We start from the raw sequence: 18,653 nt of genomic DNA, 5'->3' as shown, positions 1-18,653 counted from the left end.
AGCCTGGGAACCTCCATATGCCGCGGGAGCGGCCCAAGAAATAGCAACAACAACAACAACAACAACAACAACAAAAAAAGACAAAAAGACAAAAAAAAAAGAAAGAAAGAAAGAAAATCATGCTTGGAATTGGTCTATACTAGGAGGGTGTGGAAGAGAGTAACTGGTGGTCCTTGGAGAGCCCCATCCCCACCAACAGAGTTCACCTGAAGGGGTGGGGCCCAGAAACCTGTGTGTTTAGACAAGTTCCCTGGGAGGCTGGCGTTACAGGTAAGTGATCACGGTCCCAGTCACTGCTGCTCAGATCAACAGCAGGAGGCAACCAAAGAAAGAGGTGCGCCACTTGACCAGTGGCTGCTATTTTGTTTTTGCTCATGCCCACAGCATGTGGAAGTTCCCAGGACAGGAATGGAACCTATGCCACAGCAGTGAGTGGGGCCACTCCAGTTCAGACAAGCCTGGGCCCTTAACCTGCTATGCCACAAGTGAACTCCATCTCTTGATATTCTTAATTTCCTGGGTCCTTAACCCACTGAGAAAGGTCAGAGATCCAACTTGCATCCTCACGGACCTATGTTGGGTTCTTAACTTGCTGAGCCACCACGGGAACGCTAGAGTGACAATTTTGGACAGGTTAAAATCTCTTGAATATAGTGGCATGGGATTAATACACTGGGCATTTTCTTATGTTCTGATGGCATAGTAAAGAATTCATGTAGGAGATCATCTTTGATAGTCTTTAGAATATAATCTTTGGCCTTAGCCAAGAGAAAAATGGAATCTTAGGAGTGATATTTAAATTAAGTTTAATACAAATGTCACATACTTCCACATTCCCAGACATGGTCACTTCATCGTAATTAAGGACATGGAAACTATTATGACTGACGCCTTCTGTGATATGTGTGTTAAGACACATTTAGGCAAACAGCAAAAATTCACAAGTCCTACCACCAAACCTACGGCATTGAGAAAATGCTAAAGCCAACTCAATTTTCCATCTGACAGTTCAATATGAGCTGCGAAAATTTAGTCCAATCAATCCTTCAACTCCAGATCATCTAGATTCCTTGGGGTCTGGAACCTTGGGGGGTTGGGAGGTTCCAATTTTCCCTGGACGGCTGCCCAGGACTCACCAACGCTTCCTCCGGCGCTTCAGTTAGCTTGGGCAACTCTGCTATGGGCACCATGGAAGTTCAACATTGTCGTCACCAGCTCCGGGAGGTCAAAATCGTGTTTCCACCCCCAGTCCCTCCGAGCGCTGCTATCGTCCAAGTTCATTGGCCAACTATCCGCTAGGACAAGATACGGAAGAGGAGCTTAAGTTATTCAGGCTTGAGATTTGCAAAAAGTCTAAAATATTTTAAAGCAAGGTCTTTCATCCACAAAAGACATGTCCTCTTTGAAATCCCCCACCTCAAGCACAGAGTCATCCTCTTAGATTAGAAACTGTGTCTACTGCCAGGTACTGTGAATTGTCACCTACTAGGAAAGCCTCATGCAAACTTGTAGTGGGGGACGGCTATGCTCAGATGGCACTCACCCAGCAGCACAGTCACAGCAGTTGAGAACATAGGGCTGGTCTCATACAAGATCTGCTTGTTTTATGGTTAAACTGGCAAATGGTGAAATGCCAATAAGCCATGTATTTGGAAGGTTCTAGTCCACCCACTTCAGGTATCACCTGCCCCAAACCACAGCATCTGCTGGCCCTGGTGCACCAGCAGCTCCTCCTCCAGAAGGTGTTGGGCCCTCAGAAAGGGCTCTGGGCTCTCCTTATCCTCCCCAGTTTGTGTCCTCAGGGGAGCAGCTCGGTTTGGCTTTGGAGGGGTGCCCTGCAGCCATGTACCAACCTATGGCCTGCCGGACAGAGTCCACATTGTAGGTGATCTGGAACTCCGGGACGTGCTTGAGGACCTCCTGGGCCAGCTCGGCGGGGGTGAAGCTCATGGCGTTGACGTTGTAGGTCCTCATGGAGAGGGCCTCCGCCGGCGCCTCCATGACCTCCAGGGTGGCCCGCAGGCAGTCATCGATGTACATCATGGGGAGCCTCGTGCCAGGGTTCAGGTTGCATTCAAATCTGCCGTTCTTGACGGCGTCCTGGAAGATCTGCACCGCGTAGTCTGAAAGAGAATCTCACCTGTGGGTCTTCGCACGACGAGAGGATGAGTGAGCCCCTCAGATCAAGGTAGCTCAGTTCTCGATATCTTAGTCTCAGAACCTCTTTATGTGCTTAGGAAACACTGAGGACTCCCAAAGAGGTTGTATTCATTTGAGTTATAGCAACATCTACTCCATCAGAAGTTAACTGAGAGCTTTTAATATGTCCACATTTTAAAATGATAATAAACCTATCCCATATTCATATGTATATTTTACATGAAGAAGTACACGTTTTCTTCTTATTCTTTTTTCTTTTTTGGCCACCCGGTCTCTGCGGCATATGGCGTTCCCAGGCCAGGGATCAGATCTGAGCCGCAGTTGTGACCTACACCGCAGCTACGGCAATGCCAGATCCTTAACCCACTGTGCGGGCCAGGGATCGAACCTGCATCCTAGCACTCCAGAGACACCAGCAATCCTGTTGTGCCACAGAGGGAACTCCCAAGAACGTATTTTCTAAACAAGAGAAAATTTAGAGAGAAAAATGGCGTGTCTGACATTTAGAGAAAACTCTCTGGCTGAATGGAAACAAGTGGAGTTCCTGATTGTGCTCAGTCCATGGTGCTACGCACATCATGGAGCCTCTGAGAAAATCCAGTGTACTTGTAAAGGAGAGAGAAAAAGGCAAATGACATCTTAGTACTGATATGAAAGTTGTTTTGACCTCCTAGACCTCCCAGCACCTACTTGGAGAAGCACCACATTAAGGCAAAACGTTTTTAAAGTAACCAAAACTAAGGGCTCTTTTAAAATCCCTGGTGGCTCAGGGGGTTAAGGATCTGGTGTTGTCACTGCTGTGGCATGGGTTCGATTCCTGGCCTGGGAACTTTTGCATGCCACCAGCATAGCCAAAAAAAATCCCTCAGATTTTAATTGAAGATATTCGAAAAAAATGGAAAGATATTCCATGCTCTTGGACTGAGAGAGTGAATACTGTTAAAATGGCCATACTACCCAAAGCAATCTACAAATTTACAGCAACAACAATGTAGAAAACAGTATGGATGTTCCTCAAGAAACTAAACACAGATCTACTATATGACCCAGCAATACTATCCTGGGTCTGTATCTGAAGAAAACAAAAACATTAATTCAAAAAGATACAGGGAGCCCAACATTCACTATAGCACTACTTACAACTGCCAAGACATGAAAGCAACCTACAAGTCCACTGTAGATGAGTGGATAAAGAAGACGCGGTACATATACACAATGAACTACTACTTGGCCATGAAAAAAAGAACTCTACTTTTCCATTTGCAGCAACATGGATGGACCTGGAAGGTACTATGCTATGTGAAATAAGTCATATAGAGAAAGACAAATGCTGTATGATATCACTCACATTTGGAATCTAAAAGATAAACTAGGGAGTATAACAAAAAACAGACTCACAGACATAGAGAATAAATTAGTGGTTACCAGTGGAAAGAGGGAAAGGGGGAGGGATAAGATAGGGTAGGGAATTGAGAGGAACCAACTACTATGTATAAAATAAATAAGATACAAGGATATATTGTACAGAGAAGGGAATGTAGCCAACATTTTATAATAATTATAAATGGAATATAACTTAAAAACTGTGCATCCTTATGTTGTACACCTGAAGCTTATATAAAGATTGTAAATCAACTCTACCTCAAAAAAAGAAAAAAAAAAACAAAGCTAATTATGCCTGGTGCTCCACTCACTAATGAATAATACAGGCTTCTAAACAGGAAGGTACCCAGCTGCACTAGAGATTGGCACTAATTCACTCCCACTTGGGGGCAATCTCTTCTGAAATTTAAGGAAACTTGGATAAACAGTAACAGCAGCAACAATGCTTATGTTCTTTCTAAATATGCAATGCAGAAAGTCCTTTTTTTTTTGTCTTTTTAGGGCCGCACCCAAGGCATATGGAGGTTCCCAGGCTAGGGGTTGAATCAGAGCCACAGCCGCCAGCCTACGCCACAGCAACACCAATGCCAGATCTGAGCCATGTCTGCAACCTACGCCACAGCTCACAGCAACACCAGATCCTTAACCCATTGAGCAAGGACAGGGAGCGAATCTGTGTCCTCATGGATGCTAGTCAGATTCGATTCTGCTGAACCACGATGGGAACTCCCACAGAGTTTTAATAGAGCTCTCTGTATTAAGAAACAAAGGTGTACTCAGAGAAAGAGGATGTTTCTCATTCGCTATGTTCCTACACTGTGGGTGACATGCTTGTTCTCAGAAAGGTCTGGGTCTAGCACTGAGGGTGGCCAATTCCGTGGATTTACAGCATCAGCATGAGCTCCCTAGACAAGTTTAAGTCAACAGGGTTCAATGACCTTCTCAGAGGCACTTCCCAGAAAGGATGCAGAAACTTCAGTCAGCACACAGCTAAAGAGAGAGCAAATCCATTCCCACTCTTGTCATCAGTAAGAGCTTATCCTACATAAAGAAGAAATTGAAAACAACACTTACCAGTCGTTCCTCCTCCGGGCTGGGAGTCGGCAGAAATGATCCCAGGATATCTCAGGCATCGGAAGTCTAACCCATACCGGTAATAATAATACTACAAGAAAGAGAGGACTTATATTAAATCTTTTAAATCAGGTAGAGCTATGCAAAGCAGTAACAGTTTTCTGAAACATCCCTCCACACAGTCATATTAAAATCTTGCTAAAGGAAATGAAGACTAGAATTGCTAAGACTCACCCGTTTTTCTTTAATAAATAATCCTAAAGTTTTTATCTTCAAAGAATCATCACTCTGGTGATAACATCACTAGAAAACACGGGAAGTAACAAATCTGCCTATAGTAGGGATTTCTCTTTTTTTGGTCCTTTTTACAGCTGCACCTGTGGTATACAGAAGTTCCTAGGCTGGGGTCAAGGTGGAGCTGCAGCTGCAGGCCTACACCACAGCCACAGCAACAGTGGATCCACGCCGTTATCTGTGACCTACACGCAGCTTACAGCAATGCCGAATCTTTAACCTGCTGAACAAGGCCAGGGATCCAACCTGCATCCTCACAGACACTATGTCAGGTTCTTAACCCACTGAGCCTCAATGAGAACTCCTACAGTAGGGATTTCCAGCCTTTCTTGGGAAGGGACCCCCTGCTCACTGTCCTAAAGGAATCACGAGCCAGCACTGGGAAGAGCATGGGGAGAAGGAGACCATGACCTATCAGCTGAAGGATCAGACACTGGCTAAAGAGCAAAAAAATAATAAAGCTGAAAAGCCATTTGAAGTTATTTTAAACTGAGTCCTATTCACTACCAACACTGGCAGCTTGAAAGAACAGTGTAAGTACCAATGAGATGAGCAGCAGGGAAACGGGGGCTGCCATTCGAGAGGCATGCACAAGTGCTGGGGGTTATCAGAGGACTAAGGATTCCTCTGGATCTATCGGTACTGGCCACTTGGCAAACACAATCAGCTTCCGAGCATCTCTGGGGGCAGGGAGGAAGCCCCCTCCTAGGAGGAATCAGCAGGTGTTTGAGGCCAAAAGAAGAGAAAAGTAAAGAGTCACCTCACCCAGCAATGCTCACCTCTCCCATGAGCTCTGCGTGGACCTTGGACACTCCGTAGATGGTCCTGGGTCTCTGGATGCAGAGATCGGGAGTTGGGTTCCGCGGAGAAGTGGGTCCAAAAGCCCCGATGGTGCTGGGCACGAACAGTCGCAGACCGTGCTCCGCGGCAACATCCAGGACATTGTGCAACCCTGAAACAAGTGCACCGTGCCCTGGGAAATCTCTGCCCAAAGAACTGGGAAGATGGGCAAAGGCATCACGGGAGCAAGACCCAGAGACTCACCAGTGATGTTCACGGCTCTGGCCAGGGACACGTTTGCTTCGCCCACCGCACTGAGCAGGGCACTGTAATGAAACAGCCAGGTGACGCGGTTGTTCACCACGATCTCCCGAAGGTTCTTGTAATCCAGGATGTCGGAATAAATAAAGGGGCCTGTGAGGAGCAGTGAAACCAGGCATGGAGGGGTTAAGTGAAACAGTCTGGGGCTTGAAGAGCTCAGTGGCTTTTCCCCCCTCTCCTGATGACTTAGTACCATTAGTACCAACTTGGTAACAACCACTTGATGCTCCTCAGCATTTTTCTTTTTCCTTTTTTTTTTCCTGTTTTTTTTTTTTTAGGGCTGCACCCATGGCATGTGGAAGTTCCCAGGCTAGGGGTTGAATTGGACCTGTAGCTGCAGGCCTATACCACAGCAACGCAGGATCCAATCTGCGTCTGCAACCTATACCAGAGCTCACAGCAACACCATATCCATAACCCACTGAACAAGGCCAGGGATCGAACCCTTATCCTAATGGATACTAGTCTGGTTAATTACCACTGAGCCACAACAGAACTCCCAGCATTTTTCTTACTAAGAATAACAAACCCCAACCATGCCATGGCTAACAATAGTTAATGCTTATAACAGGACTTACACCTGTGTATTTACTTCCCACAGCCTCTGAGGCAGATACATCTTACCGATGAGGAAACTGAGGCATGGAGAGGTTAAGTAACTTGCCAGGATAAACCAGAACAAGAGTAATAACTAGGGTCACAATCAGGCAGCTGGCTTCAGTGGGTGCCGTTCACACCAAAGCTACAGGCACACAGTGACTTCACTCTGCCTAAAGGTTGCACATTTTAAAGGAATAGAAAAGTGGGTTTACAAAAAAAAGCCGCACGCACTGTAGTATACAAGAACCACAATTGTGAGTTCACTACACCCAGTTAGGCTAGAGGTAGAGCCGATGTGGGTGGGACAATGCCAATAAGCCCTGTTTGCAGCAAATTACTGCTCTTCCACATGGTAAGCAATGAAAGGCTGCCACGGAGCCAGGAAGGACCAGGAGACATCATAAAACCGTTTTTGAGGTGGTAGGAAACTTGACTAGAGGAGTCTGAGATTTGTGTGTGGGCCCAGCAGTTTAAGAGCAAGTCCACATTTGAAATATAGGATTAATTTCTCCAAAATTTTAATTTCCTTTCCTCATTTCAGAACTTGATTTTTGTTTTTCTCTCTGAGCTAAGTTAACAAAAAGCTCTTCAAGGCAGGAACCAAAGCTTTTAATTCAAAGATACTGCTCTAAATAATATCCAGAGGTAATATTCCAAAACTTCAAGATCTCAAGAACACTCCTATCCTTGGATCATTTCAATAAGCAGCAGCTGTAACATAGACGTTTTACAGAACACATGAGGACAACACATTCAACTTTTTTTTTGGCTGCACCCATGGCATGCAGAAATTCCTGGGCCAGAGATCAAACCTGCACCATAGCAGTGACAAAGCCAGATCCTTAACCCACTGAGCCACCAGGGAACTCCCAGCATGAAACATTTTTAAGCGGCACAGGTGAGTCTCAAATACTCCTCCTCTTTCTTTAATTCACAAGCCTGGTTACAAGTGGTGACGCTAGTGGTAACAAACCCGACTAGCATCCATGAGGTTGTGGGTTTGATCCCTGGCCTTGCTCAGTGAGTTAAAGATCCGGCATTGCCATGAGCTGGGATGTAGGTCACAGACATGGCTCAGATCCCACGTTGCTGTGCCTCTGGCATAGGCCAGTGGCTACAACTCCAACTGGACCCCTAGCCTGGGAATCTCCATATGCCTCGATTGCAGCCCTAAAAAGACAAAAAGATAAAAAATAAACACACAAACAAGTCGTGACACTGGTTCCAGGAACTGCAGCTCTACCTGCTCTGTAAGCCTCTTACCACTGAGGAAGACGTGCTCGGGGGGCTTCCGAATGTCAGACAGAATCACGTTGTCCTTCCCAAACCGTTTCCTGAAAGGGAAAAATTAAACACATGAGTTGGTACGTTGAGGATACGACAGGTCCCATGAAAACAGTCTTGCCAACAGGAACTGTTGTTCCCCATCAGCCTCCAGATGCCTCCTTTTCACACCTTTCCTCCCTCCCTCTTTGTCTCCAACACATACCCCTTCAGCTCTGGCCACACTCAAAGCTACAACTCTGGGTTCTGCCTCACCCCCGTATCACCCGGCTGTTACCTATTTCTCCCCAGTGAGCTTGAGTTCTCCCTGTCCCTCCCCATACATCTCTCCTCTTATCCTTTTATCCCACTTTCTCCAGATCCCACACCATTCCTTTTCAGCTCCTACATGTATGTCCCTCTGTCCCCAGACAGCTGAAAATCAAGTGACTCATTTGGAGACTGGTGTCTGTCTTTGCCTTGAAAAGATAGCGGGCGGAGGCAACCTGCGGGATGCTGAATTGAGAACCTAAAATGGGTTTGTGGTACTAAGAGGTACAATGAAATGCATTCCAAGTGGTCATTTAGATACAGTATCTTTTATTGTTGTTGTTGGCTGTACCTGCAGCATATGGAAGTTCCCAGGCCAGGGACTGAATTCCAGCCACAGCTGCCAGATCCTGAGCCCACTAAACCAGCCAGGGATCAAACCCGAGCCCCAGCAGTGACCCAAGCTGCCGCACAGACAACGCCAGATGCTTAACCTGCTGTGCCACAGCCGGAACCCCTAGATATGGTATCTGAAAATGGTCAGGAGCAAGAGGGGGGAGAAAAGATTCAGTGGTCAAATGGGGCCAAAGAAAGCTGCAACGCTCAGATTTTAAGTTACACTTTGAAGACTCTTCTTACCTCAAAAGGCTAGCAAGCCCCACTCCAAGCTGGCCAAGACCCCCTGAGTGAAGAAAAAAAAAAGTGCAACCTTAATCCAAATCTAACAGATTCAATTATTCCCAGATTGTAACAACAGCCTAAGACTCTCCTGGCAAACTTAGCTGATCAGGTAAAGCCCCAGGTTGGCCTGATGTAATGGAAGTACCCTCTCAGAGCTGAGCCAGTTCAGGTAAGATTAGTTTCAGAGACAAAGGGCTCTACTGCAGAGAGTGGCCGAGGGGAAGCCAGGCACAGGAAGGGAATAATCACAGGAGAACAGAACCACCTGCCAGCTCCTTGGGCCAGGAATTCACCACCAGCTCTGTCTTTGTTACTTGATGGGCTGTGAGGCTTGTCTGCTGGAGGTACCGGAACACTTAAAGCCAAATACAATCATCTGGCATCAACCTCCAGTGGAATTATCCCTGAGGGGCCTCCCCCATTAGAACCGGGGTAGAATATGAAGTGAGGAAAAGCAGGGACAAACCAAGAAGTCACCTGAAGGATGGGCAGATAACTGGATGGACAAGGAGCCACCAGGAAAATTTAAAATGAGCATTACAGCATCTTAATTTGGAAGCTTACAAATGCCATTGACGGAAAGGGGAGAGCTGGGGTCTGGGAGCGTAGATAGGGGAAAAAAACTGGAAATTCCATCTGGGAAAAAGTAATGAGGCAGGGAGATACAGAAAGTGGGATTTCCCATAAGCATATGTTAACATGGGACTGAAAAACCAGGCCACTGATAGGAACACCAGGCCACCGATAGGAACACCAGGCCCTGGATGATGCTCTGTTGGTAGAGGGAGGAAGAAATCAAACAACACACAGGGGAAAAGGCTGGGGAGTCAGGGAGAAAATGGAACCAACCTCACCTGAAACCCATTTACAGCAGGAGAAGAGGTAGCAGTGAAAACACACACACACCCTCCCCTCCCCCCTCATCCCTCCCTCCCTCCCTCCCCTCTTTCTCTAAAGAACCTAAGAAGGATGAGGCCAAGAGACAACAATGTGGCAAGCAGCGGACAATAAAACATGTTAATCGGGTGAGAAGTGGGCTTGGGTGGGCAGACTGATGGTCAAGTCTGCAGTCAGTAGGTACAGAATCAGGTGCTGGGTGGACACGAGGTGTGGAGGGCCGGGACGTGAGTCCATCGATGATGAGATGCAACACGAGGTGATGGCGAGGAACTCCCCGGGCCCAGGCTGTCTCCTCCATCTCCGCTGCACAAACATGCAGTCACTGCCTGGACTGGGAAGCCTGGCCACGCAAAGCTGCGCTGATCCAAGAGTCCACATTCCAGCCACGCACCTTGGCTCCTAGGCCACTCCTAGCAACAAAGGGGAAGCAAGTCCCACAGCAGCATATTGGTCCCCACGTTCCTGGGTCCTCCCTTCAGACAATACAAGATTTGGGTGTGAAAACTAACCCCTGGCAACAGTGACAAAATAAGGACTGGGGACTTGGCGATGTGCTGGAGGAAGCTAGTAATGGAAAAGGGAGTTTCTGATTATTACGACCCTGGTTAATGTGCTGGCACATTAGACATCCTGAAAACAAATCCACAGCCACATAAAGAAGAAAATAATAAAACCACAAATGGGGAAAAAAGAAACAAACCCAACCTGTAATTAAGACACGTGGCTGGTTTGCTTCAGAGAAGGAGGTGGAGTGGAAGTTGGCGTCTGCTGAGATCTGCCGAGGGGAGGTGCCCAGAAACCGGCGGGGCAGGGTGGGTGGCTGGCAGCCACAGGCCGGGGTCCCCAGCATCCGGCTGGCAACCTGCTTCAGCATCTTCACAACGGGCATGGTCTCTGCCAACAGCCTGAAACATGAAAGCAGCCGATGTCAGTACACGACCATTCCCTCTCCTGACCCCTAGAAACACAAGCCCTTTAACTGCAACCAACACTAAGATCATACCGCCCGGTCTCGAGCAAAGCCATGTTCTGGATTCAGGAACTGAACTAAAGAGACTGCTGAGCGTACCACTAGGGAGCCAGTCAAGAGCTGATTATGAGCCCAGCCCCGTGAAAGGGGAGAAACACTGCTCGTGCAAAGTGCAGACAAACAAAGGCTGGCCAGAGATTTCAAACTGGGGCCATGCAGTGCTGACATCAATTGAGATTTAAAGTCACAGTGGAGGTGACTATGTAAGAGCTGTCCACACCAGGGACACCAAGTCATGAGTCCCAGTGCAGACCGCATACCTTTACATCTTTATCAGCTCTCCGTGCACCATCGAGGTCCCAGGTGAAATATCACAAGGCCCTGTGTATCTCATGCTAACTCAGATAAGAGATAGGATGAGCCAGATTAGAAAAGCAGACAGTTAAGATTAAAAAGGCCCTCAGCAATATTTAGGAAGCTCTGACTAATTATTGTTTCACTGCCATCTCTTTAGAAAGGACCATTTAGAAAAGCTATTTTCTCCTCTCTTCCCAGATCACATGTATTTTATTGCAGTCCATGTCCTCTTCCTCGTCAGCTGTACCCAGGCAAGCACGTCACAGGAGTGGATCACAGATGCACTGGGTCCAGCATCGACCGTCCTGCCCCCAAAAGGTCAGGGCTTTGCGTTCTGCACACTGACCTGTGGCCTCAGATTTCCAACAGCACTGGGGGATTCGCCTTCAGCTTTGACCCTAGTGCCCCCCCCACTCACCGCCAAAAATGACCAGATCTCAAGAATCATATATTCTGCATCATAAAATGAGAAAAGGTAAACCACAGCTGGAGATACTTCCTGCTTAGGAGCTGAACTTAGACTGGCTTCACACTCAACACAGTGCTTTGAGCAGGTGACAGTAATTCTAAGTAAAAACAAGCAGCAGAAACTTTCCTGCATCCCTAAAGTCCAGACTATAGGAAATGAAAGAAAATACAATCTTCTGAATTTCTCCTTTCGTGAGCCACAGTGGTCTTTTCCTTTAGGACACTAAAATAAGGTGGGCAGAGCTCCAAGGGCTTCTGCGGAGTCAGCAGCACTGCCCATCAGGTTTCCAGTGTGAGACGCAGCTCTGCCAAACTCCTGAGGCCCTTCACCTGGGCTAGCTTTCCCAAACAAGCAGCAGACAACCTTCGGCTGGCACGTCTCAGGACTGGAAGGGAGGTCACCATGGCAGGGATCTAAGCTTTCCTTCAACCATCTTTACTGACACCTGAGACAAGGTAAGAACTTTGATTCTTCATTTTTTTCTTCTTTCACACCCGCAGCCTATGGAAGTTCCCAGGCTAGGGATTGAATCAGAGCTGCAGCTGCCAGGCTATGCCACAGCCATGGCAATGCTAGATCCAAGCTGCATCTTTGACCTACACCGCAGCTTGAAGCAATGCCAGATCCTTAACCCACTAAGCGAGGCCAGGGATCAAACCCACAACCTCATGGTTCCTAGTCGGATTCATTTCTACTGCACCACGATAGGAACTCTGACTAGTCAGATTCTTAACCCACTGAACCACAACAGGAACTCTGATTCTTTTTTTCTTAAGTTTATTAAAGCATAGTTGATTTACAGTGTTTTGCCAATTTTTGCTGTACAGTAAAGTGACCCAGTCATATATACACAGGTATTTTTTTTTCTTATCTTTCATCATGCTCTATCCCAAGAGACTGGATGTAGTTACTGTGCTGCACAGCAGACCGCACTCTCCATTCTAAGTGTAATAGTTTGCATCTACCAACCCCAGACTCCTAGTGCCTCCTACTCCCTCCCCCTCCCCCTGGGCAACCACGAGTCTGTTCTCTACATCTGCTTCTGTTCTGTAGATAGGTTCCTTTGTGCCATATTTTAGATTCTACATATAAATGAAATCATATGGTATTTGTCTTTCTCTTTCTGACTTACTTCATACTACGAATCTCTAGTTGCATCCATGTTGCTGCAAATGGCAAGAACTTTGATTCTTAAGGTCACTTATTTCAGTAAGTTCAAGAGGATGGTGAGGAGGCCAAGAAGCAGCTAGATTTACCAAAACATAGACTTACCAAAAGACAGTTCTCAACTCCCCAAAGCAAAGTAACGATGGCCACAGGTAAAGAAGTTTGGGGGCTTTTTTTCCTTTTCAAGGTTGAAGAGGCTGAAAACATGAAATAGGTACGTTAAGTTTGTACAATTCTCTCCATCTTCCCCCAAAGGGAAAAGCGCAAAGGTGGCATAAATTCTTAATCAAATATAAAGTGTTTTAGTTTAACCATGTGGACAATTCATGAGTAAGTTGGTTCTTATTCCACTATTACCAGCTAACATTTGATGCTCACTACAGGCCACAGGCCTGTCAATCAAAGCCTTCTGATATTAGAGCATTTAACCATGGCAACGGCCACCCCTCTCAGGGAACCCAGCTCTTAATTGCCAAGCAGCACTACTATCCTCTTACAGGACTGCTTTAAAAACAAATCCTTCCAACCATCTACAACATGCAGCTTTTCTAAGTCAAGGTTATTACCCTGCCACTGCCAAGTTCAATTCAATACTTTTAAGGCAGCAGTCAAATTTTCTGGGCTCAAGACTTCTTTACACTCTTAAAAATTGAGGATTTGTTTTGTTTCCATGAGTTCTATCTAACAATGTTTGCTGTAGTAGAAAGTAAAACTGAGAAATGTTTAACATATGAATGAATTTATTTAAAACCATAACAAACATTTGAATGAAAATATAATTTCTGAAACAAAAAAGTTACTCAGAAGGTGCCTCTGTTTTACACTGGTACTTCTCTTTGATCTTTTCCTTAATAGAAAACAGCAGGAGTCTGATATCTGCTTCTAACTCAATCTGTCTGTTGCTTCGATTGAAATATATGAAGAAATCCAAACTCAGAAAGCAAAGCAGCGGGGAAAGGAAACAGTATTTTAAAAGCCTTTTTGGATAATTCTGGATACTCATCTTTGATATCCAAAACTCAACACGTGGTAGTTTCTTGAAGATTAGTTGCAATGTAGAATCTGAAGCCCCCATCAATGAGCCTTTCATACTTGTTACATTAAAACCCACTCAATCTATCTATTGCTTTGAATAGGTCTTTTCCTCCTGCATGATTTTGTCATTTCGTGCATTGCTCTTTTAGCAAATATTGGTTCAGTGAGTCATGCAGAGCTTCCAAATGTTTACACACGTCACTGTACAATCCCAAAAATCATACTGATTAACATTGTCATTGATCTCATCAGAAAATTTGTAAATTTTCTGTCAAGCTGTCAAGTTCATTGCAGCAGATGCAAGTTAATTTGCAACAAATACCATCAACTGTTTCCATAAGCAGCTTGCTTCATTTTTTAGAAAATGTTTGCTGATTTTCCAGGTATGAATAACCACAGTCTGTGAGTCATTCTTTGAAGCAAAAATGGTTTGCCAAGAAAAAAACTAGCCAGTTCAGCTTACAATTCAATTCAAGCATACGAAATCCTTTACCTGAAGATACCATCACACTTGAAGACGGAACAAGTACATCCATTTACCCCATGACACACTAAAAAGATACATCTCAAGGACCAAGATTTAATAAAAGTAATCATTTCTACTGTTTCATAAAGGGCATTCTTTTTTTTTTTTTTTTTGGCCACGCCTATGGCATGCTGAAGTTCCCAGACCAGGGATCGAATCCAAGCCACTGCAGTGACAATGCTAGGTCCTTAACCTGCTGAGCCACTAGAGAACTCTATAAAGGGAGTTTTTAAGTAAAGCTTTCCATTTTTTATTCTATTTTGTATTGAAAGCACACGGCAGTGAAGAAAACCATGATTACCGTTACAGCGTGGTGCCATTGCCCTTGATTTGTGCAAAGGCGCCAGTACTCTCAGCTGGTGTGGCTTATGCACCATCCATGCAAATTCAACAGTTGTTCCAGAATAAACCACGAAATTCCAAAGAAGGTATTTTACACTGAATACTTTGGCACTATTTGTGTTTACTGCCAAACAGTCACTGAAAAAACACTCTTTGATGATTGGTTTGCATTGATAACACATGAATACAAACAAAATGGCAAGTCCAGACAAGACTACAAATTCTTCCATTTGTAAAGTAAAAATACATTTCTACTGTCAGTCTTGATGTCTGCAGTTGTCTTTAATTTGATAAGTTACTGAGTTATTAGAAAGTGGCAGTACTTTGATTCCTTTCAATACTTTCTCAACCAAACAAGGCTTTGGTGTATTTCTCTAGCCTCTGCAATTTGATAACGTATCCTATTAGATGCTTCAACAACCTTTTCTTTTCTAGTTTGGAAAGCTGTAATATTTGGCTTTTAAAGAGCTCATTGTATCTACATTTAATTCATTTATTTCCTTTTTCTTTAGCTGATGGAATGGCTGGTCTCAGAACTGCCACCAAAAATATTACTCAAAAAAAGTTCTGTGGCTCAAGACACATATGGTAAATTTCTAACATCTGTAAAACTGAGGAAAACTTTCATGTTTTCATGTGTTTTTTAGTTTTGCCCATTAACCTGGAATTGACTCCTTTTTCCCTAAATCAGAGAACTCTGATTATATCATTTCATTTTTTTCAGCATTTATAGACACAGCTGAGTTGAAAACTCGAATCTCGTAATATCTTCCCTACTATATCCCTTTTCAGCCAATGATAAACCCTTAAATATAAAGATGTATAAATTAATATCCTTTTATTTTAGAATAAAATATTAAGTTCACAAGAATTCTTATACCATTTAAAAATTTAGAAAAGTTTTCAAATCAAGACTATATAGTTTTTGCTATTTTTCCATATAGACAAAAAAAAACTTTAGAGATTTCAAAATAATGACTTATTACAAGAAAATGAGGTCACAGAGACGACAGCAGATCAACTGCAGGTAGCTAGTAAGAACACTCAGAAGTACTAAGAACCAAAGGGAATTCATCTCTGAAAATGCACATAGTTGTACTCTAAGCCTACTGTTTTTAGAAGATTCTTGAAATACAAGAATGCACAAGCATACATGTCACGTGCCATCAGAGGAAAAGCTCATCATAAAGCATGTAGCCTCTGGAAAACACCACTCTTGTAAGGGGAAGAATGAAAAAGGCAAAAAATACCTGTGTTATTCTTAAAATAGTTTTGACCTCATGGACACTACAAAGGTCTCAGGGAATCCCAGTCTTCCCCAGACCACACTTTGATAACAGCTGTTCTAAGGTAAAACTTGCTTTGCCTAGTTATTAAATGTATACAGGGAAACCGTCGAAAATTAAAGATCAGATGAGAGTCCATTTACCCTTTGTATATTAACTACAGCAGAATTCTAAGCAGCCTGTGGCTTCACGAAGAGGCTGGCGGTGACAGATACAGACTCAGGCTTTGGTGATTGGATGTGGGGCAGCTGGTAAAGGAATGGAGGATAACACCAAGTCCTCTAATTTGTGCTGCTACAAGCCTGGGCTTCCTGAAGGAGCTGGGCAAGAAGATGAGCGAGCTGGGTTTTAGGTATGTTGTTTTTAGGGGCCAGAATGGCTGCCTTTGCCATGGAGCTGAGAGTTCTGCTGAGTGGTTCCTAGCAGTGCCTGATGCATGTCAGAACTCACCGAACACCATGTCAGATGGACAGACAGGGAGGAGAAACCAAGAAATAACAGTGGTTTGTCTATCCCACAATAAACAGAATGCCCTCTGTTGCCGGAAAAAAATTACTTCCATTTGTTAGGAGGGGAAAAAAAAACCCTTAATTCAATTGTGATTGCTTTGAAGATAGATAATTCTACTTCAGAAACATTCAAAGAAACTCCAATTTGAAATACCGAAGACCAACAGAATAGGCTGTTTTCCTGAGGATGCACCAGCAATTTTGCTTAATATTCTTGCTGTCTTGTGGTCCCCCCAGACTTCTAGCTCTAATCCTTCTCAGCCATGGAGATGATAAATATGGACATATTAAGTAATGTCTCCAACACATTAAACATGAAGCTAAAAGTATCCAGCCCCCAAAAGATGAATGGTTAAAGAAAATGTAGTATACACATGTGATAGAATATTATTCAGTCTTTAAAAAGGAGGTCCTATCATAGGCTACTATGTGGATGAACCTGGAGGATATTATGCTGAGTGGCTGAGTGAAAAAAGCTGGTCACAAAAGGCCAAATACCGTATGACTTCATGCATATGAGTTATATCACTTATCTGAAGTAGTCAAAAATATCATGGAAACAGGAAGTAGAAAGGTAGCTGCCAAGGGGTGGGATACTAGTGTTTAATTAAGAGGCAGTTTCAGTTTTCAAGGATAAAAAAGTTCTAGAGGAGCTCCCATTGTGGCTCAGCAGGAATGAATCTGACTAGCATCCATGGGGACTCAGGTTCTATCCCTGGCCTTGCTCACTGGGTTAAGGATCCAAAGTTGCCATGAGCTGTGGTGTAGGTTGCAGACACTGCTTGGATCTGGCATTACTGTGGCTGTTGTGTAGGCCAGCAGCTACAGCTATCATTTGACCCCTAGCCTGGGAATCTCTATACGCAGCGGGTTCGGCCCTAAAAAGAAAAAAAAAAAAAAGTTCTAGAGATCTACTGCACAGCACTGAATATACTTGACACTACTGAACTGTACTCTTAAAAAGGGCTATGATGGTAAATTTGACATTATGTGACTGAAACCACAATTTAAAGTTTTTTTAAAAATCCAGCCCCAAGAAATGGCCGGTACATACATATATTGCTGAGGAGCTAGAAAATTCGCCCAGTGGATATGAGATCCACCAAATCTCAGTCCCATCCAAACTCTCAAACCTTTGTCCCTCTGAAGCTTCTAAGTGGTTCTTTTCCCTCTGCTTATAAACCTACTGATACTCCTCCTGCTTTACCTTTCCTTTCAATCTCAGGGGTCTCCAGAGTGTTCCCTGCCCCTCCAAGTGGAGCTTCCTTCTCACTCTGCAATCAGTGAAACTGACTTCACCAAAAGTCAGCCCTTGCCCAGATGGCAACTTTCTAGCCCTGTGCCCTCTCCCAATGCTGACCACGCCCATCTTCAAATCTCTCTGCTTTAAGGACCAGTAACGCTTAGAAGACACATTTGCGGGAGTTCCCGTCGTGACGCAGTGGTTAACGAGTCCGACTAGGAACCATGAGGTTGCCGGTTCGATCCCTGGCCTTGCTCAGTGGGTTAAGGATCCTGCGTTGCCATGAACTGTGGTGTAGGTCACAGACACGGCTCGGATCCTGCTTTGCTGTTGCTGTGGTGTAGGCTGGCAGGTGTAGTTCCAATTCAACCCCTAGCCTGGGAACCTCCATATGCGTCGGGTGCAGGCCTAAAAAGCAAAAAAAAACAAAAAAAACAACAACAAAAAAAGAAGACACATTTGCAAGGCAGTCTACACTTCACATCCTCCAGTTCTCTAAATCATACAAATAAATGTGTCCTCTTCATAGTAATGACCCAAGGGGGAAAGAAATCAGGTAACTCAACTAGTGAGTGCTGACGAAGCACCTGCTTTCCTGAACTCTCATTTAATCCCCACAGTTAACTCTTAAACTGGGTTCTTTTCCCCATTTTGCAGAATGAATGGACTCGCCCAAGGTCAGGCAGATACTAATTACCAAAAGGAGGGGGGTTGCAAAGCAGGTCCGCTGAGTCTCAAACCCTCTTTCCATCACCCAAGGGAGGACAAAGAGGAAACACTCCTGCCACCTTCCCTGCTGCCTTTCCTTCCTCCGGCTGGCTCCTCCTCGCCGCTCGCTAGGAGGAGAGCACCCAGCAGTCTAGGGGGTTCACAGCCAGACATCGCCCGCTCTTGCCCCCGCCGTGAGAGGCTGCGTACACACTATCTTGTCAAACCTCAAGTTTCCCCTTCCTTAGAAATAGGACAATGATAGGACCCACATTAGGCTGTTGAGAGCGTTCAATAAAAGCAATTCATAGAGGC

At 44.8% G+C, this 18,653-nt stretch overlaps 1 protein-coding gene across 1 annotated transcript; it reads right to left on the bottom strand.

The window, feature by feature from the left end:
* Nucleotides 1-789: 789 nt before the first annotated feature.
* On the bottom strand, nt 790-12,886 carry LOC125116266 (L-threonine 3-dehydrogenase, mitochondrial). Its single transcript, XM_047761309.1, has 9 exons — nt 12,795-12,886; nt 10,432-10,631; nt 8,785-8,827; nt 7,876-7,946; nt 5,956-6,105; nt 5,691-5,863; nt 4,618-4,708; nt 1,854-2,123; nt 790-1,295 (listed from the first exon to the last, which is right to left on the bottom strand). Exons 2-9 carry the CDS (start codon nt 10,613-10,615, stop codon nt 1,156-1,158), a joined length of 1,122 nt encoding a protein of 373 aa, XP_047617265.1. The 5' UTR covers nt 10,616-10,631; nt 12,795-12,886; the 3' UTR covers nt 790-1,155.
* Between the last annotated feature and the right edge of the window lie 5,767 nt (nt 12,887-18,653).

This window comes from Phacochoerus africanus, chromosome 15 (assembly GCF_016906955.1).
Source record: "Phacochoerus africanus isolate WHEZ1 chromosome 15, ROS_Pafr_v1, whole genome shotgun sequence".
In the NCBI taxonomy this organism is placed as follows: Eukaryota; Metazoa; Chordata; class Mammalia; order Artiodactyla; family Suidae; genus Phacochoerus; species Phacochoerus africanus.
Note: the sequence above shows the minus strand (reverse complement) of the source record. Positions and strands in the feature narration are given on the sequence as shown.

Bases quoted from the DNA above. Each gene is read 5' to 3' on its own strand.
- LOC125116266 (XM_047761309.1), bottom strand. From the start codon at position 10,615: ATGCCCGTTGTGAAGATGCTGAAGCAGGTTGCCAGCCGGATGCTGGGG. The intron at 4,709-5,690 runs GTGAGCATTGCT...TCTTTCTTGTAG, and splicing joins ACGCAGAGCTCATGGGAGAG to TATTATTATTACCGGTATGG. The intron at 1,296-1,853 runs GTTGGTACATGG...ATCTTGTCCTAG, and splicing joins CTCTGTCCGGCAGGCCATAG to CGGATAGTTGGCCAATGAAC.